Source organism: Corvus moneduloides, chromosome 3 (genome assembly GCF_009650955.1).
Source record: "Corvus moneduloides isolate bCorMon1 chromosome 3, bCorMon1.pri, whole genome shotgun sequence".
Lineage (NCBI taxonomy): Eukaryota > Metazoa > Chordata > Aves > Passeriformes > Corvidae > Corvus > Corvus moneduloides.
This window is the reverse complement of record NC_045478.1, coordinates 78,743,668-78,769,710: the sequence shown is the minus strand read 5'-3', so window position 1 is coordinate 78,769,710 and position 26,043 is coordinate 78,743,668. Positions and strand designations below refer to the sequence as shown.

The window sequence follows — 26,043 nt, the reverse complement described above, 5'->3', positions numbered from 1 at the left end:
GCAGCGGCGGCGCGCCCGCCGGCAGCTCCCGGCGCCGCTGGGCGCAGTGACAGCGCCCCCCGGCCGTGCTGGTCCCCGCCGCCTCCCGCCGCCTCCCGCCGCCTGCGATGCTCAGTGAGTGGGAACCGGCCCGGGGCCGCGGCCCGGGGCCCGCACGGGGGGGCGCGGGGGGCGGGGCCGGCGGCGGGAGCGGAGCCTGGGCGTTCCGCGGGCCGCCTCGTGGCGGAGGCCCGTAGGCCCGGCCCGGCCGGCGGCTCCCGGGAGGCCGGCGGGGGCACCTCGGGCACGGGCGCGGCCCTGGGGCAGCCCCGGCTGCGGACGGGGCCGGGCGCGTGCTCTGCGCCCGGAGGTCGCGGGGCGGCCTCTGCTCGTGATATCCTTCTTTCCCTTGGAAAGTGCGTGGGTTTAATGAGCGTCTCCTTATCGCGCCATCTCTCTTCCCTTTTCTTTTTTTCCTCCTTTTTCTTTTCTTTTTCTTTTTTTTTCTTTTTTTTTTCTTTCTTTTTTTTTTTTTTTTCAAATATTTACAGGAGAAGGCTTTCACTTTCGCGTCCCTTCAGCGAGCGCCCTTCGGCCCGCGGAGCAGCAGCGGGACGGGCGTGGGGCCCCGCAGGACTCCCGGCCCCGGTGACCCCCGGCAGGGCCCAGACGCGAGCAGAGCCTGGTGCCGCGGCTCCGTTCGGCCCCGGAAGGGCTGGGTAGTGGAGCTGGGGCCGAGGTGGTGTGAAGTGGGCTGGAGGAAAGCGTGTCCCGCAAGTCCCGCAGAGGACATCGGTGAAGCACTGTTTGGCACCGCCTTGGGGCGGCGGGGGGGTCGGGGGGGAAACAATGTGGAATTGGCAAAGCGTCATTCGTGGATGGTGAGCCAGATCTAGGTCCAAATGCAAATGGATTCATGCTGTTTTAAAATCACAGCTGTTCCCTCTCTGCCTCTTCACGTGAATGCCACTGCTCAGGCAAAAGCCTTCTCCGTAGTTCCTGCTATCCTATTTTCCTATTTTTGTACCACCACCATGCTCTCTAGGTCTCCAAGTCAGCTTGTCATGTTTACTTGCCTGTTTTTGTGAATTGCAGATGCTGCATATGTGATATCCCTTGGCTCTGAGTTCATGGTTATCTTCATATCAGTTTATCCTCATCTCGTTTTTTCTGAAGTTTTGTAAATCTCAGATTATCCTAATGTCACAAAATTAAAAATTGGGAGCTATTATTGTTGGTAGGCCCCAAATTTCACCTGTAGTGATAAAGGATAAAAGATTAGTTTTTTGCTGTCCACAACTGAGGCCTGAGATGGAGTTCTTATTAGAGAATATTCAAAAGATGCTTCTGTTTTATGCTTTTATTGGTTTGGGTGGTTTTTAAGATTGCTTGTTCTTAGTTCTCTGATGCTCACAGGTCTTTCCTCAGTCTATTGCAAGGAAGAGACTGCTTTCCCAGTGTCAGAACCAGAATACAGAGTCTTTAAAAGCAGTGTTTCCAGTGCTAGTTTTTAAGCTCTTTTTAGTATGTCTGTACTGGGATTATTTCAAGGCTGTGGAATCTGCCTAAACCTGTACCTGAAATGTAGCATAGGTGGGAAATTAATTTTCTTGGCCCATTGCTTAGTTCACAACTAATTTCTAGCTTTTCTAGGAAGGAGGAGCTTGCAATGTGTTATTAGCCTCTGCTCTGTCTTTTTTTTAAAGTGGCTTTGATCCTTAAAAAAAATTACTTTAACCTTTTTTCAGTGCTCCAGTTTGCAGCACTGCAGAAGATGCTGCACTGTAGCTCTGCAAACTCACAACGTGATCTTTCCTCTCTCTTTCCTTGTGTATTTTGCTTATCAGTAAAATTAGTTAATGGGGCATTAGTATTTATTGTTCTCTTTCGCTGTTTGAGAAGAATGAAACAGCTGGGACTTCTGAACAATTGTTTCAAGCTTTATGCATTTCACGGACAGGGAACTATATGCTTCCGGTTTGTTTCATCTTTTGGAGTTAATCTTCAGTTATAAAAGCTAGAGTCTTAAAATTGATTGAAAGTTAAAAACGGCAGGCTTGTCCTTTTATACCTTTAAATTCTGCATCATTGACCTGTTGTGCATTGGCTTAGCTTGAACCCAGCTGAAGGCATTTTGGCAGGCCATCCTTATGTTTATTTTATGATATACTCTAATTTTGATTAAGGGCTCAATAAAGAACATTTGTAGGAATGTTGGTTTTGCTCTTGCAGTTTTTGTGAATGCTTTTCCTGCCTTGGTGACACTATTCTTTGTAATGCTGAGTGTTAAGTATAAAGGCAAAAGTGAAGGAAGAAGCAAAGAGCTGAAATTAGAGTATGGGTGACAGTGTGTCTGATGCCAATGGGTGTTTCTTGGTGAAGATGTATTCCCTTAAGGTAGTTCCTGTTGTGTTACCTGGCAGCAGGGAAAAAAAATCTCCTTGAGATACTGCTGGTAACATCCCCTACTGTGACTGCAGGGGGGAATATAGAGGGGAGCAAGATTGCGTAAATGCCTGTGGACCTGGGCAATCACTTGCACATGAGTCCATGCTGCTGGCTGAAATGCAGAATGGTAACCATACATTGTGAAGCTTACTTAAGAGTGTTTTTAGGAGGGTGCTAAGTTGCTGATCCATCCTTGAGTCCACTCTTCTTTGTTGTCTTCATTAGAGTTCTGTTTTTCCTACAGTTTTGTGCAGCAGAAGTGTTACATTTGAGACAGTGTAAGTATTAGATATAATTTCTTTAATTGCAGGGAAGATGAAAAGGAAGTTTGCTTTTGGAGTGAAAAAAGGTGTGGTTGAAATCTGGAAATGCTTTGAAAACTCCCACCTGTTGATGCCCCTTCCCTACCCTCAAAAGTTACTTAACCTGTGGTAGCAAATGGGAATCTTTCTAAGGTTTCACCCAAGCATGTGGGTTTGCAGTTCCACATATCTGTTGAAAGTGAACTCTTGCTGAAACCTTGCATCCTCATCCACTTGTACCTAACTTCACAGAAGGGTTATTGTTCTAACAAGTGGAATAAGCACTAAAGTGTACATGGGTATTAGAAAAGACTTATTTGTTACAATATTTTTAAAGCTGTCCTTACAGTAGAAATAATGGTTCTTACAAGGGGAGGAAGAGCATCCTTGTCTCTCTGAGAAGTTGTGTTTCATTAGATTTAGCTGCTCAAACCAGGAAGCACTAACACTCAGGAAACATTCATGTCATTGGTAGTGGAGCTGTAAGGTGTTGAACTGTCTCGAGGCAGGCTTTACCTAGTATTGTTATAGGAAGAAAAACCCCTGTGGCTTTATTTAAAGGCTTTTAGGTTATCTAAATTTTGTGTAAAATTGATGGCTATTGTGAAGGGTTGGTGCAGTCAGTGACTCTCCAAATAGCAAGGGAGCTATTGCATTCATCTTACTGAGGTTCCTCTATTACAAGCCAGGAGCTAAAGGGTAGCCTTGGGCTCATTCTGTTTTTGAGGTACTACCAAGTGGTATTTGTGAGGATGGCTTCCTAAATGTATATTAAAAAACCTTCAAAGGATTATTTTTGTTTCAAACTTTTGTAGGAGGGAAGCCTGGATAGATCGAGGCAGGTGACAAAGACAGAAGGCTCTGCTTTTAATTTCCTTCTTTTTTTCTTGGGGACCTATCTGAGTGAAGTGCCAGAAGTCTGGCTCTAGCCTTTAAGTTCAGCCAATAAGCTACTGCTTCTTGGACTCCCCATATAGATTTGCTATATAAAGCACTATGTTTCCAAAATTTCCTTCTTTGTATGTTAATTTCTCATTCCACTGAATCTTCTGGAGTTTTATTTTGTTGGTTGGTCAAGCAGAGGAACCAGAAAATGACTGAAGATTACTCAAACTGCTGCTGTAAAAAGACAAGGAGGAGAGACATTCCCTTTTTATGAGCTGTTCTTAACAAAAATGCTTCAGCTCACCATTGCACTTTTAGTCCAGAATCCTCAAAACTAGTTTTGATTCCTCTGTAAAATTAGTAGAATTAGGCAGCAAAATATCTTCAGGGGTCTACAAAATGTCTAGTTAGGCCATACCACCAAGAGGCAAATCCCTGAAGGTTCTGTTTCATACTTCAGCAACAAAAATATGGAGCTGTTTGATTTCTATTGGCATTATTGCAGCTGCAGTGTAAGTTGATCTTAGCTTACCCTGTAAGAGCCTTATCACCTCTTTCTTTTCTTTTGAGGTCATGAAACGCGTACGCACAGAACAGATTCAGATGGCAGTGTCCTGCTACCTCAAGCGCCGTCAGTATGTGGACTCGGAAGGTCCCCTAAAACAAGGGCTGAGGCTGTGTCAGACTGCTGAAGAGATGGCAGCTAATCTCACAGGTAATCCTGTTGTATTTTCCATGACTGCTTCTTGGCAGAGTTGTAAGCATGTATGTTGGCAGCTATATGAATTTGTCTGCACACATGGACGTTTCTTCTTTTGAAATAAATCTCTCACTGTTAAGTTGGCATGAATTACGAACTTCTGAAGAATGAAAATGTGGGTGAAAGTGTAACAAGGTGACATTCAGTGGAACATCAGGCTGAAACACCATGTCAGGGTAGTGGAAAATACATATGTTTTATCCCAAATAACATGAAGTCTGGTGAGTAGTGGGGCTTTGGAATGGAGGTGAGAACAACCTAGATGAGGAAGGAAGTAGAAGGAATTCTGTTGTACCTTTGTGCTCCAGCAGTTGTATCATGTGAAATTAAGGCTGTGTCTTTTTCTGGCCTAGTCAGCTTTGTAGTTGTGAAAAGCCTTCTCTGTCACTTGGGGGAAAAAAACCAAAACCTTCAGTGGATGAGACAAGGCATGCAGGGAAATAAACTTTCTTTTCTTTCTTAGAGATGTTTGAATCCTGCCACACTGCTTGCTTTCCATATTGTGTCTGTGACAGTCTTCATTGTAATTATTACTTTTATTTTAACAAACTATGCTGTTGCTTGAGTGTGTACAAGTATTAGAAGGATGAAAGTTATGTAGACGTTATAGAGATTAAATTCACTTGTAAAAGTAATAGAAAATACTGGGCTGACCTTTTGGATAAAAAAGCAAGGAGAAATTTTTTTCTGTTAATGAAACTGCTTAGATTATGACAGTATCCCAGGCAAAGTGGAATGGTGGAGATCTTAGTTACTTGTAATACGACTTGATTTGATAAAATATTAGTAGCTGTATAACTGTGTTTGTGGCTAGATAAGACTGGATGCAGGAACCGCTTTTTCCACCTTTAGAGTATTTTACCATAGTTAACAATCCAAAGAAGAGTGACTTGTGGGTGTATGCCCAGGGGGACTCCCTCAGTGGCCTGGAGGAAACTGGACAATATTTCATTATTAGAAGTAACTTAATGTCTTATTAGTGCTTTTAATTTCCTCACTTTTTTCAGCCTATCTATCAGAAGTTTATTGCAATCCCTGAAAAAGTACTGGGGAAGATGGTAAAAAAATGAAACCAAAGTAAAATACTGAATTGTTTTTCAATGGGAGATTTTATGTGAGAAGTGGGTAGAAAAGTCAGAATGTGCTCAGCATGTGATACCAGCCGTATGAGGAGGTCACCGAAGTGTCTTATGCAGTGGAGATGGACTGGGTTACAAGCCATTGCACGTGCATGTGGCCTCATGCAGAAAAAAAATATTTCAGTAAAGAGTGTGAATGAGTGTGTGATTGGGTTTTGTCTTTTTTACTATCTTCCATCAAACGTTATTACTAAATTTCATATTGGTCTGTATCCTCTTGCCAGTGCACGTGTTTAGTGGATGGTGATTCAGAATTCAGTCATCAGTTTTCATTAGAACTGAAAATGGTCTGCTCTCATGTGTTCAGCTTCTTACGACTTCTTGTCAAGCATGCTCGCAGTGAGCTGTCAATGAGCGTGCTGCAGTTCCATCAATGAGTGTTGGAAAAGCAAACCCGAGCTTGTTACTTAATCTGACAACAGGTGCTGAAAATACTTTCTGCTGCAGTCATCTCAGTTTTGTGAACTGAATAAAAACTGAGCAGATTGTAAAGCCTGCATAGCTTTATTTTGGGGAAAATTATCAGCATGTTTTTCCGGAGATGTTTTTGCTTTTTCCTTAGAAAAGCTCACCTTGTTTTTTCTGTTCAGTGCTTTTGTTTGACTTTTAAATTAGCTAGCCTGTGTGAATGGGAGACTTGGAGCAGATCTTGGAAGATGATCTGGTCCAACCTTTTCTCTGGGAGAGGGAGCCCAGATGAGATTATCTAGGATGCTGTCTGATTACATCTGCAGTAAAATACAGCACAGAGCTTCCTTGTGAAAGAATAATATCTGAGGACAGAATGACTGACTAAGGAACAGGTTCTTCTAATTCTGCCCATAGCACTGTTAGCACATATGACATACAACTATCTGAAATAATGTCAAATTGTACATCATCACAGTCACGTAAAAGAGGAATCAGTTGCTGTTATACAACATTTACAGCAGCCCCGCATTTGTTAGCTGGAAGCAATTCTGCTGGTAGCCAAAACACAAGACCAGGAGGGTACTGTCCATATCCCTGAGTTAGGAGCGAGTTCCTTTGAATTTCCTATCAGGTTGCATAGCTGGCCACACTTACTGGATATGAAGCAGCAGATATTTCTAGTAGATGTTCTTATGACCACTGGGGAAGGTAGAAAAGAAACTGTGGTAGGTTTATTAATGTACGAGGATATAGCAAGTGTTTTATTTCTACCGGATGGAAAATGTGCATGAAATTTTACTGTTATTTTGGAATCAGTTGACTTCTTGATCCTCTTTGCAGTTCTCGTAAGTTTTGGGAAGGCAAAGAATTAGAATTTGTCACAACTGTCTGGTATGTAGGGTTCATTTACCATTTCCTGGACGGGAATGAGCTCTAGCATCACTGCAGAAAGAATAGGCCATAATGGTTGCCCAGTCAGACTGTTTCAGGACAGGTGGACAAAAATGATACTCCACTTTCTGAAGCAAGAAGTACACCTTTGGAATTAAGTTGCTTTATACAGAGAAAGTTGTGGCATGGAGGAAACATTTCACAAAGCCCAGGCCACTGAGTTGTGCTTGCATAGCATGAGCAAGGTGGCAAGCCATTCCCATTCCTGCAGAAATGAGGCCACCAGATCTCTGTGAAGAGTTGACTGTTATATGTAATCCTGTGACAGCATAAGAGACAGGCCCTCATATTTCTGTATTTCTTTGCTTTTACAATGAGTTGTATGGGTGACATTGGAAACTGTCACTAAGTATTCTTGAGTTACTACATGTGTATATGTGCAGTTTACTTTCTCATGCTGAATATTGATTATATTAAATTTTACATCCAAATAGCAGAGCTTTTTACTTCAGCTGTTGAGTAGTACCAGTATGTAAGTCTGGAGTTCTTACTGGAGAAACTTACTGAGTTTCTGAAGCAGCCAGGCTGTAGAAAGCTCAGTGTAGCTGTGCCTTTCAGCAAGTTATATTTGTTTATATCTAAACTTATTTAAGATGATATCATATTGGTGCTGGAATCTGGTTTTGGCTTTTTTTCCCCAAGAAGGGATGATGAGCACAGCCCATCTCTCTGTTTCAAAAGCTGAATTCAGCTTGCCAAACTTACCTCCTGTATTTACATAAGCTGAAGGAAGGTAGACCTTTGTCTTACCAGAGAGAGAGAGGAGTGGGGGAAGAAGTAGTGACAGGCTGCCTGTGTACCATGTGCTGATCTCTTTCTAATTAGAGGCATTGAGATGAGCTGGAGGCTGGCCTATCTCTCTTTAGCGTGTGAACATTTGATAATGTTGTTCATAGACTTCCAGGGCTGTCAGACTGGTGCCTCTCTGCATGAGCCAAAAGCCCCCCCAGTGAATCAGCGGTAGAAAGGCAGAGGATGGAAAGTGATGCAGGGCAAGGGAGACTTAAATAAATTGAAGTGAAAGTAATAAAAATAGGGGGTTTGGAGGTGACAAGAGTTACAAATTGAAAAAAAATAATAGGAAAGGAAAATAGTGAAACTCCTTGCCCTCTTGTGCTCTATTTAGAGCAGCAGAATGTGTGTTTCTAATCACTTGTATTTCCACGTGCTTGGGGTATGTTGATGCGTGTCTGAAAAGTTGCACAAAGTCCCCTGCGGATTCCAGGCCATTAGCAGAAAAGCAAAGGTTTGGTGCCATAGAAGGAGAAGCCAATTCCCTTTCTAAACAGTTCAGAACCACTTTTACCAGAGTCTGGTTCTGAAAAACAGTTTGACACAGTCTGAGAAGACTGTAACAACTGGGTTTGTGGTCAGTTGCCAGCTACCCCTTAACCTAAAATCCTCAGGGAGAAGGGCACATTTAGTGAAAAACTGCTAAATGTTTGCTTAGAGATTCAGTGCTTTCTCCACCACCTCTGTGAGACTTAGTAAATTATAATGATTATAATTTATTGTAAATTATAGTGACTGGGATGAGAAATTTGAGAATCTGAAGTAGTGTGACTGTAGATTTGTTTATGATGGTTGGTAGGACTCACCAAAAAAGAAACTATATTTTGGGGAAAGTTGTGTATTGCTTTCTTTATCTTTTCTGAGTGTAAAGTTGTAAAACCACAGTTGTAAAACTTTTAAGGGGTCTGTGATGGTGTTACTCTGAATTTCTTGGGAACTTAAGGTTGCGTTTGAAAACTTCAAAATGAGTTCTGGGTGGAGCAGGTGAGTTGCTGAGATTTTTAGGATGGGTTTTGGCTCTCAGTGTATTTTCTCATTCATGATCTGTCTAGGTGGTTAATGCCACATTTAGATGCTTTGGACTACGTTATACCTGGATGGTTTGAAAGATTAAATGTCATCTGAGTGGCTGCATACTCTGGATTTTATGAGCAGCTTTGTTTTCAGACACACATGTAGAAATCCTTAAATCCCCATGTAATTTTTGCTTCTTCTATTTCACAGTCCAATCTGAGTCTGGTTGTGCCAACGTTGTGTCTGCAGCTCCCTGCCTGGCAGAGCCGCAGCAATATGAAGTACAGTTTGGACGATTACGCAATTTTCTGACAGGTAAATATCAGGAAGCAGGGAAGAAGTAGCTGAGTTTTGGTTTTGTTATTTCAGTGAGTAAAGGGCCATATAATAAAATGCAAAATCATGTCTCTAACAATCTTTTGATTTCTAGTTTTGAGATTTCAGTTAAAATAGAAATGTTTAATTTTTCTTTTTTTGGTTGTTGTCTGTGTGCTGAATAGCTTTGAATTTTGTAGATGGCTGACTGTCTTTTCTTGCTCAAGCATTTGGCCTTTGTAGATATTCTAGACAACAGCATATTTACACAGGACAGGAGTAACTTCACTAATTAGTCTCTTGTTCAACCACCTGCTCAAAGTGGGGCAAGATTGGTGTTTGATCAGGTTGCTTATAGCCTTTTCCAGTCAGGTTTGGAAAATCAAAGACTCTGGAGATTGCTGTACATCTCTGGGACCCTGCTGCAATTCAATGAGAATTTTCCTTGCAACAGCTTGCCTGAGCACCTCTGAGAGGAGGCTGGCTCCTTTTCCAGTCTAATATCTTGCTGGGTACTGAATGCAAGCAGTTGAATACCCCCTTTATTCTTCAGGCTAGGTGGACCCAGCCCTGTAACATCTTCGTATGTTCCTAGGGAACATTTTTCTTTGTTCATGTTTCTGCCAACTTCCCTTCTCTTCCTTTTGTCCCCTACTGCAAAGTGAGGTTCTTCTTCTTGTTGCATTTTTGGACTAGTGCACCTGGAGAAAAAGGAGACCTGCTGACTGCTTAGAGCTTTTACTACATTCAGACCACTGTTTTCACTGGCTTTGGCCCAGTTTCAGTGGGAGAGGAAGGAGAGTGATGCTTAAGTATTCAAAAAGTATGTATACACTGCACACCACACATACTCTGTAGTTACTCCTGTAGAAATGAGAGAGAGGCACAGTATGGACTAGGGAAAGTCTGGAAGAGTGCTCAGCACAAAGGAAAAATAACCTAATGGAAAAGGAGAAAAGGGACTATGCATTGATGAGTGGCAGGAGGGAAGAGAATGTTGAAAAGCAGCAATGCCTTTTGCATTTTGAGGATCAGCAGTGCCCATTTGTTTTCCAGTAATTTGGACCATTTGGTCCTCTGGTAATAACTCATTGTGGCCCTGTTTGTTGCCATGGTATTCTGCAGGGCTCCACTCATCACAGTTCCCTGCAGCTGGCAAACAGCCCCAGAGAAGCTGGGGAAGGAGGGGTGGAGCTGTTGCACAGATCAGCCTCTGCAAGGTACAGCACAGCCTAATCGGGGTTTGTTACACTGTGTACTAGGAATTACTGCTGGGATTTGCCTTGGCAGAGAGAGAAAAGCATGTACATGAGCAGGCACAGAAATAATAAAACAAGAGCACAGCATATTGCAGTACATTTTGGAAACTGTAGCTTCCTTTCCCCTGAAGACAAATCAGTTCCATCCAAAGCACCACACGCACATTTTACTGATGCTGAGAGAAAAAAGCCACTACAGCTCAGGCCTAGACAAGCTAGGCAAACAATTTTGACTTAAAACACTTAAATACTATTTTAGATATAATGAATAATTTTGAAGTTCATTTATCATGATAAACAAAGGGCATACTTTTTCTTTTGAAATAAGTGGGGAAAATTCAACTACCATGTATTTTATGAGGTGTTATATTATTAGCTGTCCCACACCTAAAAATGGTTTTGAAATCGCTGTATTTTATTTTGGCAAGGTACCTCACTGATGTGGCAATCTCTCTTCAGGTCTGCAATACGTACTGTACCTCCTTAAGGTGACAAAGAGGTTCATGTAGATGTGCCAACAAAAGTCTCCTTTTGCTTGCTCTCTCATGTCGCTGTCAAGGCTTTTTCAGTAGTTGTCCTTGCTCTGTTTTATTCCCAGTAGAAAGTGGATTGAGAAGTCATTCCAAGTTTTTTGTTGTTTTTTATATAGATTCAGATTCTCAGCACAGCCATGAAGTGATGCCTCTTCTATATCCCCTCTTCGTCTACCTCCATCTGAACATGGTCCAGAATGGCCTAAAAAGCACAGTGGACAGTTTTTACAGCCGCTTCCATGGCATGTTCTTGCAGAATGCCAGCCAGAAGGATATCATTGAACAGTTGCAGACTACCATGACTATTCAAGATATCCTGTCCAACTTGAAGCTCCGGGCTTTTCTGGACAACAAGTACGTCATTCGCCTTCAAGAGGACAGCTACAACTACCTTCTTCGCTACCTCCAAAGTGACAACAACAACGCCCTGTGCAAAGTCCTGACCTTGCACATTCACCTGGATGTGCAGCCTGCCAAGAGGACTGACTACCAGCTCTATGCTGGTGGGAGCTCTTCACGCAACGAGAGCAATGGCCTGGAGCCCAGCGACATGCCGGCTTCCATTCTGCAGAATGAGGCAGCGCTGGATTTACTGCAGGACAGCATTAAACGTGTCAAGGACGGGCCCCCTTCCTTAACCACCATCTGTTTCTATGCCTTCTATAACACGGAGCAGTTGCTGAACACTGCAGAGATTTCACCAAATAGCAAGCTGCTCGCTGCTGGGTTCGATAATTCATGTGTGAAGCTGTGGAGCCTGCGCTCCAGGAAATTGAAATCTGAGCCCCACCTTGTTGATGTGTCCCGCATCCGTTTGGCTTGTGACATCCTGGATGAGGAGGTCTGGATACCCTTTTTTTTCTCCCTTTCTCCCCCTTCTGCTGACCTGTTTTGAACATGAATTGTTGAGGATCTAGTAATGTCTTGGGGAACTGTGAGGCTGTTTGACAACCTGTGTGCCTTGATGGTCAGATTTTATTACCTGCTTTCCTCCTTGTTCTTCCCTGCAGTGGTAGTAAATGCTGCATTGAGGTGCAATGAGTTTGTGCTCGGGTCATAGTTTGTTAGTCCTAGGTGCTGGTCCCCCCTCCTTCAGCTGTCCTTGAACAGATGCCAGATGCCTTGAACAGGCAGCCCAGTAAGGGCAGGTGACTAGAGTAGGCTCCCTTCCCTGAGGAACATGGAGCCTTCTTCGGGATGGAAAGATGAAACAAGGAGATACAGGCAGTAAAACGCAGTGCCAAATGAAAACTAGAAGGAAAGTAGCTCAGAATAACCAGGCATAAGGGTGGAGATGGAGAGAAGGGCAGAGACACAGGAAGAGGAAAATACAGACAAAGTAAGGAAACAGCTAAAGAAGTCTGATCAGATGCCTACATGCAAAACTGTATTTCAGGCATCACCTTCATTTACCAGAGGTAAAGAGTTATGGAAAAATTATGCAAAATGTCTCTTAAGGAATCTGAAGTGTAGAAATTTCAGAGGCTTTCTACTCTGGAGTGGTGGAGACAAGGACAGGGATGTGTGTACCTTCAGTTCACATGCAAGGCTAGATGGCATCTTCTACATGACCTTTATTTTTCTTGGGGGTTTTTTTGGGGTTTTTTTTTTTTTTTTTTGCTTTCTAGTCACGCCCTTCCTCCCCTCTCCACCCAACTGCCCAAGTAGCAACTTATATCTGGTTAGAGATCAAAATTTGTGACTCTTTCATTGTTTAATCACTCTTCTCCTAAAAAAACCCAAACTGATTTGTTCTTGTTTAGCAGGAGAGACATCGTTTTTTCTTCTAAAACATACTTAGTGGCAAGGTTCTATTTATTTTGGAAGAGTGCTGAGAGCTTGGTGTATTCAGGGATCTGTGATTAGGGGTTGCTTTGTTAAACAGCTTGAGAAAAGAGGCAGGCATCAAGGTGAGACAGCACAGCAGTATGTTCACTGCTTCCCAGGTTAACCCTTTTTGCAGAGTGAGCAGGTAAGTGGGTCAAACTAGCCCAAAATGGAGCTATGGACTTGATTTCATTATAAACTGCATGAGTTCATAGGGCATGTGACTCTGTACTGCCCATCATGGAAGCCCAATGTCAGTAACCTGCAACAGAGGAGAATTTGTTTAGTAAATCAGCAGGTCACCTTCTTTGGTTCTGGACTGTGGAAAAGTGAGATATTGCCAGGTTATCAGGAGTGTGTTTATTAGGTTTCTCTGGCATGTGGTCATAGACTTGCATGTTGTGCATGTATTAGGAGACAGCCATGGAATCTTGAATGCAAATGGCTTTGGTGGCTATTTGATGTTTTGTGTACCCTGCAGTTTTTGTGCACAGGTCTAAAGCCAGAACTGGTCAAAAACCAGCATAGATCAAAGTCCTCATTGCCCTGAATAATTTCCACCACTGACAAAACAGTGACCTGAGCAGAAGTTCAGTGTTGAAGGAGGATACCAATACCAGTCTGAACACACTGTTGGTTACCAAATGCAAATGAAAGCCCCTTGAATACAAGGAAATAAGTTCACTTATCTGGGAGCCCTAAGTGGAAATACACAGATACCCACAGAGTTGCAGGTGGGAACAGACCAGCACTTGCTTTGGTGCCATGGGAGAGGAAGCCAAAGATACCAAGACCAAAACAGACTACCTTGACTGGGCTGCAGCTCAGTGTGAGCAGGGGCTGTATTTCAGACTGTCACTGCAGTCTGATCAGTAGCAATTCACAGGGATAAAGCTGATAAAAACTTTGACAAAGAACAAAAAATTCTTAATATGCTTTGACATTACTTCTGTGAGTTCTGTAGAATAACTTGTGAGGATGTTAAAATTTGATTTGGTTGATTTCTGTATTGTATAATTAGTTTTGGATAATGTATTTAAATAGTAATGCATTAAATAAGCAGTCTTCAGCCTGGTTTTTGATTTTCTGCAAGGAAACATCCTTCTTTTTATGAAGTTATAAAGGTCTAAAATCATGCTAGTTTCAGTTGCTGTTGTTCAGGGTGGCACTAAAGCTACTCTGTTGAGTTTATTCTTCTTGTGAGGGGGTGTGTGAGTGTGTGTGTGTATATATATATATGTGTGTATATATATATATATATATGAGATTGAGACTTAGAAAATGTGTTAGAACAACTTCTTTTTCCTAGTCCATGTGAAGCCTTTGTGTCACTAAGGTCAAAATCATCTTCTAGGTCTAGTTTTAGTGAATTTTGCTCAGTGTGATGCTGCAGTGTACTTCACTAGTGTAGCCTTGCTTATTGCAAATAAGAGAGGCTTACTATTTTGGGATACAGTAATTCTGTTTTCTTTATAGTAGTGTCTCACAAATGCCACTTTATAGTCTCTCTTACTTTGGGTCCAGTATAAAAATGGAGTTCTGTAGCTGTACAAACGGATGTATTGTCTGTCTCTGCAATTTTGCCATGCTCATCGCTGGTACTCCATAAATTAACATCAGAAAATAGTGCTCTGTTCCAAGCCACAATAGTGCCAGCATTTAAATCCTGTGAAGACTAAGTATTGACCACATTTAGCTCTGCTTCTAAGGTTCTGCTTTTAAGTGGCAGCGGTCCTTCAAGTGGTAATGAGTGAGGATGATGCTGACACCTTGTTTGATGGCAGATGGGAGGGAACTCTGGAAGGAGCACTAAGAAATGTCCTGCAAAGAGAGCCATCCTTCCTCATCGTTCCCTGCTAGGGAATCTCTACTGTAGGCAAAGAGATCTTCCCTTTTGACATCTTAAGAGCACTGCAGGATGAGAGAGATGATGACAACCAGGAAAACCTGTTACTGGTTAGAAAAAAAAAAAAGATGTGAGACTTTGTTTTGTTTTTCTTTGAGACTATCATTGTTGCTTTTTGAGGCTTGGTGGCTGCACTTGCAGCTGCCTCCTTAATCTGGTCAGCAGACTAACTTGGATAGGGAGGAAACTGAAAAATGTAGTGACTCAGAAGCATTACAGATACGCTGTTTTCAGTAAGCTATGAGAGGAGCATGCAGTTGTGCTAAATGGGTGTCAAACAAGTCGAAGATAAGATTTGCTCCCTGTGACCATATGGGAGTGTAGGTTTCAATGCTGCAGAAGGCGTTGTCAAATCTGCTGGTACTGTAAAACAAGGAAGGCAGAGGAGGTCCTTGCAGACAGCCCATGTAGCTTTGTATTTGAATGCATGAAGTTGAGTACCTGGACTTGCAAAATTTGCAGAAACTGTAGTACAATACAGGTAGCTTGAAGGGGCTTCCACTGGTAACTTGTCAGGAATCTTATGGTCATAATTAAATAGCATAAAATGCTGCAGGTATCAGCCATTCCCCTTTAATGTGGTAACACAGCCTAGAGATGCTGTGGATTCCAGTAAGCCATGCTCTATCTGAGGTAGAAAAGCAATTTGAGTAAGAATGGGGTTTTGCATGCCAGAGCCTGCAGTTTCTCTCTGCCTCACCTCCATAGCAGAGATGAAGTTGGCTTCCAGCCGCATCATAAAGCTCCCATGGGCACTGACTACTCTGAAGAGACGCAGCACTGCTAAGTATGGCTGGCTGCCTACCACATAACATGCTGTTGAGATGGAGAAAGGCGAGGAGATAGCCAAGTCAGAGTTTGCTCACCTCCAGCGTGAATTTGAAACTACTGGAGGAGAAGCACTTTCAGGGCTATTGCTAAGTCTGAAGCCAAACTGTCTGTGGGTCCTGAGGTCAGGGGGGTGGAAGATACAGAGCTGCTTTCAACACACCAACTTCTGCTGGTCTGACTTCTGCTGATTGGCAACAGTCCAGCAGCCCTGGGGAATTGGGTTTCCTCTCCGGGCAGGAAGTGCTCCTTCTGTAGGAAATGGGCCAGTTCAAGATGATAAATGTTAAAGGGGCTGCTCACAAACAAAAGGATGTTGTGTTGAATTTGATGTGCTGAATGGGTGTTACTGATTCAGTACTGAGGAAGAGTGTCTGCCTGACAGCCCTGAGGAAAGGTGGTCTCAAGTTACTACACAAGTGCACCCCAAGACAGTGTTATCTTGCACTGTCAGTGAGACCCCATCTTGTCAGGCAAGGACACTTCTGAGATCTGTTGAAATCTGTGCAGTCTGTATTTCAAGTGTCAAGGGCTGCTACCTGAGTAGGCTTTTAGAGACTCTTACCTTCCATTGGGAGATTGCTTTAGCACAGCTCACTGAATAGTCTTTAAACACAAAAGCCTTTACTTGTTGACTATCTGCCCTGGTACTTGAATTGGAGAATAACAGGATTGAAAGGTTTCCAGTTCCATCATTTTTGTGATTATTCATCTTCTCCTATGCCAAAATAGATACATTGACCTAAATAAGCTGCGTACAGTTGCTGTTCTTGAAGGGTGAGGATGTGAAAGCATCCTGATGGAGCTTGCAGGGAGAAATAGATGTTAGAGCCTTGCTGGGTTTGTGTTTATGTGTGGGGTTAAGAAAGAATGTTAAGCAGACAGCTTGTCAAATACGCTTTGTCTTTCCATCTGCCTTTTATTTTAGACATCTGTGATTGTTTCCCTCTACTGTGAGATTCACTTCCAACAATGACCACACGAAAAGAGTAGATGCCAAGATCTGTTTTCAACATCTTAGCCAAGTGTTTTTAGTACAGTGTGGATAGGGGCTATGCATATTTCTTTAGCAAAAGGAAAAATGTCATTAAATATTTTTTCCCCTCTTTGCCTGCAGTCTCAGGTTAAGATGCCTTCTGGATTGAGCATAAGGCTACCAAAAATAGTGATAATACCTTTATAGAAAGTCTTATCTCACCATTTCTTTCCGTATTCACTTAGAGCAAATGCACCAGCAATGTTTATGTCTCAGAGTTGTACAAAATGTGCCACATCTAAAGTAAATAATCTAAGTTCTTCTGTATTAACAACCTCCCATTTTCCTTGTGGAGATTCTTATATTTGTTGAATGGATAAACATGCTTCCTTCCTTGTTTCTTTCTCTTCTTCATGACCAGGAGGAAGAGGATGACAATGCAGGCACAGAAATGAAGATCCTGAGAGGACACTGTGGACCTGTGTATAGCACGAGGTTTCTTTCAGACAGTTCAGGACTCTTATCTTGTTCTGAGGACATGTCCATCAGATACTGGGACCTCGGAAGTTTTACAAACACTGTGTTGTACCAAGGACATGCCTATCCTGTCTGGGATTTGGATATTAGCCCCTGCAGCCTGTATTTTGCCAGCGGTTCCCACGATCGCACTGCAAGGCTCTGGTCGTTTGATCGGACGTACCCGCTGCGAATATATGCAGGCCATTTGGCAGACGTGGACTGTGTCAAGTTCCACCCCAATTCCAACTACTTAGCAACGGGCTCCACAGACAAAACCGTGCGCCTGTGGAGCACTCAGCAGGGCAACTCCGTGCGGCTTTTCACTGGCCACCGGGGCCCTGTGCTGGCGCTCGCGTTTTCTCCCAACGGGAAGTACCTGGCATCAGCAGGTGAAGACCAGCGGCTGAAGCTGTGGGACTTGGCATCAGGAACTCTTTACAAAGAACTGAGGGGGCACACGGACAACATAACCAGCCTTACTTTTAGCCCTGACAGTAGTTTAATTGCTTCAGCGTCAATGGACAATTCAGTTCGGGTCTGGGACATTCGGAACACTTACTGCAACGCCCCTGCGGATGGGTCTTCCAGTGAACTGGTTGGTGTATATACCGGACAGATGAATAATGTACTGAGCGTACAGTTTATGGCCTGTAATCTTCTTCTAGTGACTGGAATTGCACAAGAAAATCAGGAACATTAATTTTGCTTTTTGTCTTAGGGAAGTGGGTGGGTGTCTTGAATGCCAGAGTCCATTGCAAGCTGAGATTACTGACTGTGAAACACTTTTCTTCCTCTGCCCCCTTGAAAGGCATGTTCAGAGTGATGCAAATGCTTTAAGATGTCACAAAAATGCCTGTACTGTTGAACAGAATAAGGAAAAAAAGGAGGAGTGATGAAAATACATATACATTCTAATTTTGTACTTGTAGGAATGGGAAAAAGGGGAGTAAATCCAGTAGCTTGGGGAAACTGAAAGCCTAGCCCAGATAAGTGAAACTGCCAACCAGATAAGCTGCTGACCTGCACTTAGATATCCTTCATTGATTGATGGGCACATCTTACCTACTGTTAATTCGGCTTGAGTGTGTGGAGAACTACTGGCTCAGTGGTTTTTGTTTTGTTTTGCTTTTGTTTTCCTGGTATTGCAGAGGACCAGCATTTTTAAGACCCTTTTATTAAAAGAACATTGCATATTTCCTACAGTGATAGTGGTCCTAAATATTTCAGCTCCCTATAGCACTTCTGGAATATTTTGGGCTAAATAAGTAGAAAATACCCTTGTTCTTTTTTAGTAAGGGGATGGAAATCTGACCTCAGTTGGGGCCCATCTCTGCATTGTTGTTTGGGTTTGGTTCCTGGTACTAGCTGTGATTATGTGTATTTATGTTCCATTAATTAGGAAATTTTCTGACTCTGGTTGCACTGTGTTTTGAGGATGGGAGGACAGTGGGGACAGATTGGTGGCTTTAGGGTAATGAGCGACTTGCCCTGTCTGGGGGGAGGGCACCATAGAACAGAAGCGGCTAAGTTAGGACTCCTGATGGAAACAGGGCATGTCAACCCACCACTGCACCTCACAGAAATATTTCCGTAAATGGAAGTTGGCAGTCTAGGGAGAGGGGGATGAGAAGAGACACACAAAGTGACATGGGAAAAAAACAGTATTACTAAATTATTGTGTGTACACAGAGGCAGCTCTGCCAGTGTTGGATTTTTCTCAAATGTTGCAATACCGGTTTCATGAACACTTTGTGAGATAAATCATCAGCATTTACAAGGATCTGCGGAAAAAGCACGTTCTAGTTTGTCATTTGGAGAGATTAAATATTTCTGCTTTCTGGAAAGAGTTATTTTGTATTTTGTTTTCTATTAAAAGCATTTAGTTTAAAAAGAAAAATAAAAATTGTTTGGTCCCTTTCTGGGAAGTTTGTTCTGACTTGTATGAGAAGAGGGCAGCAGCTTCCCCTGCACTGCTTGAGCCAGACCCCGCTTGGCACTTGGAGGCTGAATCTGGTGGTCTCGCTCACTTGGTGCTGTTTTGATGTCCCCCTGCTTGCATTCCACAGAGCTGATGTGATGCATCACAGAGTGGAATATTGATACAGCTTTGTAGGTCAGCTAAAATGTATGTGGAGAATCTAGGTACTCCCTGAGGTTGATACTAGACACCAGAACGCCTCATTCTGTAGCGCTATATGACCTTTACTTTGTGGTTTGATCTTTTAAAATGCCTCTTTCAAGCAAATGTCTTCTAGACAGGCTGTGGGTATTAAATGGTAATTCCCTTCAGCTTCCCTTAGCCCTTCTGGATTTTCGTGAGAAAATTCTCTTGAGAAGATCTGAACAATCTAATAAGAGTTCAGACAACAACTCACAGTTGCCTTTTTATTTTATTGTGTATTTAGATGATAGTAAACTACAAAAAGCCTTTCACCAGGAAAGTGTTTAACCTTTCTGACATGTGCTGCAGCTCAGTGCTGGGAGTACCAGAAACCCCTCTGTACACTTGGAGTTGAATGGCACTGCTGCTCTTCTGGTGGCTGCTTGTCAGAAGTGTGACGCAGCTTAACAATCCCAGACGAGGATTGGGCATGTTGAAGAAAAATGTATGGAAGATGGTTGTGTTGCTGATGCTTTGTGCTATGCAAGTCTCTAGAGAGACCTCCTTCCGCTCTGTTGAGCCAATACCGCACACCAGACCAAACACATGGTATTCTTCAACCTGCAGTAACCTGTCTAGTTGTTTTGAGTGGTTTTGCTCGCTTCTGTAGATTTTAGCCCAAGGGTTTCATTGAAATGACTGTTTTGGCTGAAGGCCTGTGTGAATACCTAGGAAGGATGTGGCCCACCAGTGCTCACTGGAACTCATTTTGCTGTTTGTTGCCATATGTCCTGAGCAGTGTTTAGATTTAGAGCAGCTGGAGTTCTGGTCCTGAAGTAGAGCAAACAGCAACCAAAAGGGAAGGGGAGGAGGGAGGGGGAAAGGGTAGGGGGCGGAAATAAGAATGAGATGGGCAGAGGACAAAGTTTCCCATTAACATCTTACTTCTACAGCAAAATTGGGCTTTTTATTACTTGCATTGCTCTGAAGTATTTTGCATATAGAAGTGACAAGAGTAAAGAGACTTCAGAAGCAGATCCTGTTATGTGTACATAGGCTAAAAGATGTAAAACTCATTCCTGAATTGTTGGAAAAACAAGGACTAATTATGTGCTTCAAAGCTATAAACTACTATGTACTGTGTGGAGAGTTTTTGGTGCTCTTTGAAGGAAGCTAGGAAATAATCTAGACTATAAAAAAAATGTCTGCAGTTGATTGACAGACTGAATCTTAAGGCAGAATTGGGAGGAAAGTATGAGTGGATGGAAGGAATACCATTAAGTATAGCAAAATTTGGACTGTAGTCTCTAGTAGCTACCTAGTTCAGAAATAAGTATACTTGCACAGACCACTTTCTATTTTAATTATATAACAAAAACCACAAAAGGATTTAAGTTGACATAGTTAAGCACTCAAATGTTAATAAACATCCTAGCAGGATCTTGCAGTTTGTGTGTCCATATGTAACATAGTTCTCAGTTGCATAACTGGGTCTTCCTTCCCCTGCAAAACTTTTTACTTCATGTGCCTCCTGCACGATGCACAGGGCACCAGCTACTGCATGGTACCAGCCAGTGGCTGTCAGGAGATACTCAGAAAAAGAGGACAGATGAACAGTGGTCCTTTCATGGTTTACACAATCCTGTCTTCTCAGAGTTATGGTTTGCTGGGGTTTGGAGTCTGTTACAGTAGACCTCCAGCACTGCAGGCTGTGTGTCTTTAATAACAGCTGATGAATTTAGTTTCATCTAAAATAGTCTCATCTCTTTTATTAATCAGCTATATACTTGTAGCTTCCACAGTTTTCTGCAGCAAGAAGTTCTACACCTTGATTTTATGAGGGGGGAAAATATATCCTTGGTTTTGACATTTTTTATCTGATAATTTTGTTCTGTTCCCTAACCTCTTGAATTGATAAGACAATGAAGAGCAAAACACCTTTCCAGGGTGTCAGGTAGTCCAGGCCACAGCAGGTATAGACAAAGCTAAGGTAAAAGCCCATGTTTAGTCACTGAATACTGATGAAAGGAAAGGGTATTTGCTCTAATAAATTGCTACACCCATTCACAGGTCTATACTAAAGTTGTCCTCCTCACTTTTAACACAGGTGTCTCCCAAGGAGGTTGCTGCCACACTGTTCAGTCTAAATGTCTTAATTCCTCAAATGGTAAATTCATCCTATTCCTCCCCATTCTGGTCACTTTGTGACAAGACTGTCTCTTACAAGTGTTTTTAAGTCTAAAAACATTTTACAGAATGGTATTTCCATTAACAGGTCCTTTGGGTTTGCCAAGAAAAATAAAAAGGACTTCAAGCCATGTTGCTAACCTTGTTTCAACACTTGCTGCCTTTTGTTAGACCTCTGGGCTCTGGGTTCTTCAACAAAGTCCTGAAATGGCCTTTCTTCTGAGTGGTGTCTAGTTGCTTACAGTGAGCCAGGCTCTAAAACTGTACCATTACAAGACACCGATGTGACAGTTAAATTAACTGCCTGGATGTCCCTTGCCAAAGACTATCCTGGCATGCTCCACATCAGCTACGGGGTGTTTTTAAAATGTACTGGATGGGAGCCCAAACTGACTGAAATAACAATGTTCACCATGCTCAGCGTACTTCAAGTATAAAATACTGATAAAAATTTTTCTCTGGACTGGTAATCTTTTTTAACAATTTTAAACCTCTGTCTGGCTTTCTGTTTCAAGGACGCCTCTATACAACAGCACTGAGCAGCAGGTGAACAGAGAAGGTAGTACATTCTAAGGGCACAGTTTAAGACAAGGTGTTACCTCTGGCGTGTTATATTGAAGAAACAGTCTCTTGGGACAGGGAAGTTGTTGAACAAGGCAGCTGTAGAAGTTCTTTCTATAACTTGATATTACAAGTGTTACACTTGCATTAAGCTGAGGGTTAGGGGGGAGGAAGGAGGCAATTTCAGAAGCCTGCTTTTATCAGTAGTCCTGCTTTCCTACCTAGTCGAGATCTCTGCAGTTCCTTTTAGGATTAAGTTGTCTTCTCTTTGCACAGGTTTGTGATCTTCAGTGAAGTTGTGGTCTTCTGTTTATGGCAAGCCTGATAACAACAATATTTTAGGATACACAGATGGGGGATCAGCTAAGAACAGGGCTTTACAGTGTTTGGTGCTGTACAAGTATATCAGCACACAGGCAGTGCTCCTCTGACACTTTGCCTGAGAACAGGAGGAAGTAACTCCATCCTAATCCCTCTACCGGGCTGTCAAAGGGAGGAAGTATGCTGGGATTGCTATCCAAGCTCTGGAGAATGGGATGGGAGGCAGCTCAGGAGCTATGAGTGTCAGGGCACAAGACCAGGATAATGACGGTATCCAGTTCTATTTCTTTGCTATCACTTCTTTCCCCCACCGAGTAGTGATGCTTCTGTTCATAGTGCTGTACATCATGCATCAACACTTGCTCCAGCAGCCCTGGTAGGGCAGCAGAGGGGCTGGTCAGGCAGCTTCTTGAAATGATCACCCTGCATTCCTCGTAAATGGCCTGTAAATATCAAGCCTGGGGTTTGGGCTGGAGTGTTTCTTGTCTGTTGTTTTTTTGTTTGTTCGATTTTTATTTGCCTTTTGTTGTTTTTTGTTTGTTTTTCCTGTGGCATAAAATTATTTAACAGAAGTAGGCTGTAGCAGACTGAATTGCCTGTTTCCTGAAAGAAACCTTTGATTGTGGAATATTCTTTGGGATATTTAGGGATATCTTGAACCCCCTGCCCCTAATTTGGAAGGTGCCAGATCAAACTCCATTTTTACACCTAGACAAGTGGGCTACCTAGACAGCAGTGGGTTCTGTAGTTCTATCCAGAGACACAGCAACACTCCCGCTGAAATATCCAAAGGCTGGATTACACATGAGTCTTGGGAAGTTCCTGGAAGTGACAAGGTAGCTGGACACTAAGGAAAGGCTGCTAGATAACAAACCACTCCTGCCAGAAGGTGTTTCTTCTTCTCTGGACAGCAGCAGCAGTAGTACCTGTGCTCTCTGATGTCTGCCTTAGGCCAGCCCTGCACTGGCTTTGCAACAGCTACTAATGCTTTGTAGTTCATGGAGAGGGATGGGGCAAATAAAGGCAGAAGCTGCTGTGTGCTGCTGCAGCGATAAACTGGGGCCATGCTGTAAGACAGCTCCAGACGAACTAGCGCCAACTGCATGTGGAGAATGGCCAGTTGTCTGGCATCCAGAAAAGCACAGCAAAACTCGTGTACTGACAACTTGCCCTTTAGAACTAGCACAGATCCTTCCGGAGCTGCATGTACTTCAACACCAGAAATCTGCCAACCCTAAACATTCGCTCCCGGGGACTGGACTTCTGAGTGCACATGTGACTTTGTAGTATTTTAGGTTAACACATCACAACTTCAGCCCATTACTGCAGTTGAAGCAAGGCATGTTTGCACAGCTTTTTCCTTTTTTTTCTTTTTTTTTTCTTTTTTTTTTAATTGGTGAGTAGCTTAGCTGGAGACATGTGCAGGACTGCTGTTGCTTTTTGCCATTTTTGCTTAAGGCAATAGGAGAGCAATCTGCATGTGATTAACAGACTGGAAAAGAATAGCCAGAATTTTAGGCACTCTCTTCCCTCCTGGCAGCTCCACTCCAGTAGTGCAAATATTTCATGACCATTTAGGATGACTGTATAACCATCTGTGAGTTTGGAGGTGGTTGTATTTTTATTTATTCTTTTTTAACCCAGAAAAAATGGCTAAACCAAACTGGAGTGTAAAGCTCTGCTGCATCTAAACTTTCTGATGCCTTTGCTAGGCAGATCTCCTTGTCCCGGAGGAAGTGGGGAGTGCTTGGCTTTCTCTTTTGTTTTTAAAATTATTTATCCATAATTCTCACTTCTCTGAAGTCTCTCAAGAGAAAACACAAGTGCTGAGAACCTGCCTTTCTGAAGCACTGTTTGTGTCTCCATGGATTGTTCTATTGCATAGAGAGATCACACACCTCAGTGACATCTACATGCAGCGATGCCAGAGCCCCACCCTGCACACCTCACTGCTCGGGTGCACCTGGCAGTGGGAACTGTATGCTTCATTCAGGTTTAATTTCACAATGGAAATGTTTCATTTTCCTTTAAATGGCACTTTGAAAGAACATGTATTATGGGATTTCAATGCTCTGTTGCTTTTGTACTGCTTGCTTCACTCAATGCAAAGACTTTTGTCCTGAAGTGCCTGGTTTTTTCTCCCTGAAGATGGAGACAGGCTACAAAACTATTTCAGTATCATGCAATAACTGAATAGAAATTTAACGTTTGCAGTTTAATCTACAACATCTAACCCCATCAGCTTTCATACACCCAGCCAGATAATCTGGGGACAGCACAGGTTTGGCAGGACAGCCTGCAGCACCTGAAGCTTCACTGCAAGACATAAACTCTCATCTCTGCAAACTTTCCTGGGTGTGCCCTTCTTGTGGTGCTTTCACCTCCCCTGTATTCACCTGATTTCCCCTCTGCACCTTCCAGGGCAGGGGTCAGAGCTGCAGCAGTTTGGCAAGACCCTGGCCCTTGGTATTGCACCCAGGTTTGAAGTTTGCTCTGTCCTGTGTCCCAGACCCCATTTAATCCCCAGCCCTCAGAGGTGGGAGGCAGCCACCCTGGGGCTGGCATGGGGGACACAGTGCTAGCCTCTGGGGCACACCATGGCACACAGCCTGCAGCGGTGTGAGGCTCCTCAGGCCACAACAGGGTCAACTAACTGCTCCTCTCACTAAAATATACTATTTAATTGGGTGTTTCCCCCTTTTACAGCCTTGTGTAGAGTTGCCCCAAATACCAGTATTGTGTACTAGTGTTTTCCAAAACTAGGTTGTTTAGCCTAGGGGAGGTGTGACCTTATTGCTCTCTACAACCACCTGCAAGGAGGATGTAGCCAGGTGGAAGTTGGCTTCTTCTGCCAGCCAGCCAGCGACAGGACAGGAGGACACAGTCTCAAGATGTGCCAGGGGAGGTTTAAGTTGGACATTAGGAGGAATTTCTTCACAGAAAGGGTGATTCGACACTGGAACGGGCTGCCCGGGGAGGTGGGGGAGTCACTGTCCCTGGAGGTGTTTAAGGAAAGGCTGGATGTGGCTCTCAGTGCCATGGTCTAATTGACAGGATGGCTGGTGTTCGGTCATAGGTTGGACTTGATCGCAGAGATCTTCCCCAAACCAACTGGTTCCACCCCTCTTCGGGAAACGCGGGTTCGATCGGGGCGAGCCCGCCGAGAGGCGCCGCCTGGGCTCTCTCCTGGCCCGCGGGAAGCGGCCACGCGCTGCACTGCCACGGGAGAGAATTACTCAAAAAAAATCGCCCTAAACCTGGGCATAGGGGGAGCGCAGCTCCCACACACCCTCCCACCGACCCTCACAGGGAGGACGGCCTGCCTGGCTCGGCCCGTCGCGCTCCTCCCGAGGGAGCGATTGGTCGCGCCTCTGCTCCGAGGGCAGCTCGGGAAGCGCCGAGCGCCGCAAAGGCCCCGGGAGCTCCGCGCCGCCAGCGGCGCCAACACCCGCCCCGCGCGGGCCCTGCCCCCTGGCGGCCTCCTGGCCCCGCGCGCCGCAGTGCCGCCAGCCTCGCCTCCGTGAGGGCCCGCCGGCGCTGGGAAATGACCACGGGAGTCCCACTGGAGACACTACTGAGAGGGAACCTCATCAGTGTGTGTAAATAGCTAAAAAGAGGGTGTGAAGAGGATGGAGCCAGGCTCTTCTCGGTGGTGCCAGGCAACGGGCAGAAACTGATGCGCGACAAGTTCCACCTGAACATGAGGAAGAACTTCACTGTGACTGAGCACTGGAAGAGATTGTCCAGAGAGGTTGTGGAGTCTCCCTCACTGGAGATATTCAAGAACCATCTGGATACAATCCTGTGCCTCTAGGATGACCCTGCTTGAGCAGGGAGGCTGGATCGGATGACCCCCTGCAGTCCTTTCCAATCTGACCCATTCTGTGATTGAATATACATTATTTATAAATATACACCACATCCTCCTAGCAGTGCCTATAGAGGGCAGAGAAGCTGGGTGTGGGAAAGGACGAAACTCTGTGGTGCTACTGCCCTTGCACCGCAGGCCTCCTGTGAGGAAGGTTTATG

General features: G+C 43.8%; 1 protein-coding gene across 4 annotated transcripts; it reads left to right on the top strand.

The window, feature by feature from the left end:
• Positions 1-9: 9 nt before the first annotated feature.
• TAF5L (TATA-box binding protein associated factor 5 like) lies at positions 10-18,763 on the top strand. Of its 4 annotated transcripts, XM_032102327.1 has the most exons (6): positions 17-114; positions 531-774; positions 4,185-4,329; positions 8,892-8,996; positions 10,905-11,629; positions 16,747-18,763. In XM_032102327.1, exons 3-6 carry the CDS (start codon positions 4,188-4,190, stop codon positions 17,542-17,544), a joined length of 1,770 nt encoding a protein of 589 aa, XP_031958218.1. In that variant the 5' UTR covers positions 17-114; positions 531-774; positions 4,185-4,187; the 3' UTR covers positions 17,545-18,763. The 4 variants fall into 4 exon arrangements, with proteins under 4 accessions (XP_031958220.1, XP_031958218.1, XP_031958221.1 ...); XM_032102329.1 differs by lacking the exon at positions 531-774 and having other exon boundaries at positions 10-114; XM_032102330.1 differs by lacking the exons at positions 17-114; positions 531-774 and adding an exon at positions 299-395.
• Positions 18,764-26,043: the final 7,280 nt, after the last annotated feature.

Excerpts from the sequence above, each read along its gene's own strand:
- TAF5L (XM_032102329.1), top strand. The coding sequence starts at position 4,188 with ATGAAACGCGTACGCACAGAACAGATTCAGATGGCAGTGTCCTGCTAC. Across the intron at positions 4,330-8,891 it reads GATGGCAGCTAATCTCACAG|TCCAATCTGAGTCTGGTTGT; the intron begins GTAATCCTGTTG and ends TCTATTTCACAG. Across the intron at positions 11,630-16,746 it reads GTGACATCCTGGATGAGGAG|GAGGAAGAGGATGACAATGC; the intron begins GTCTGGATACCC and ends CTTCATGACCAG.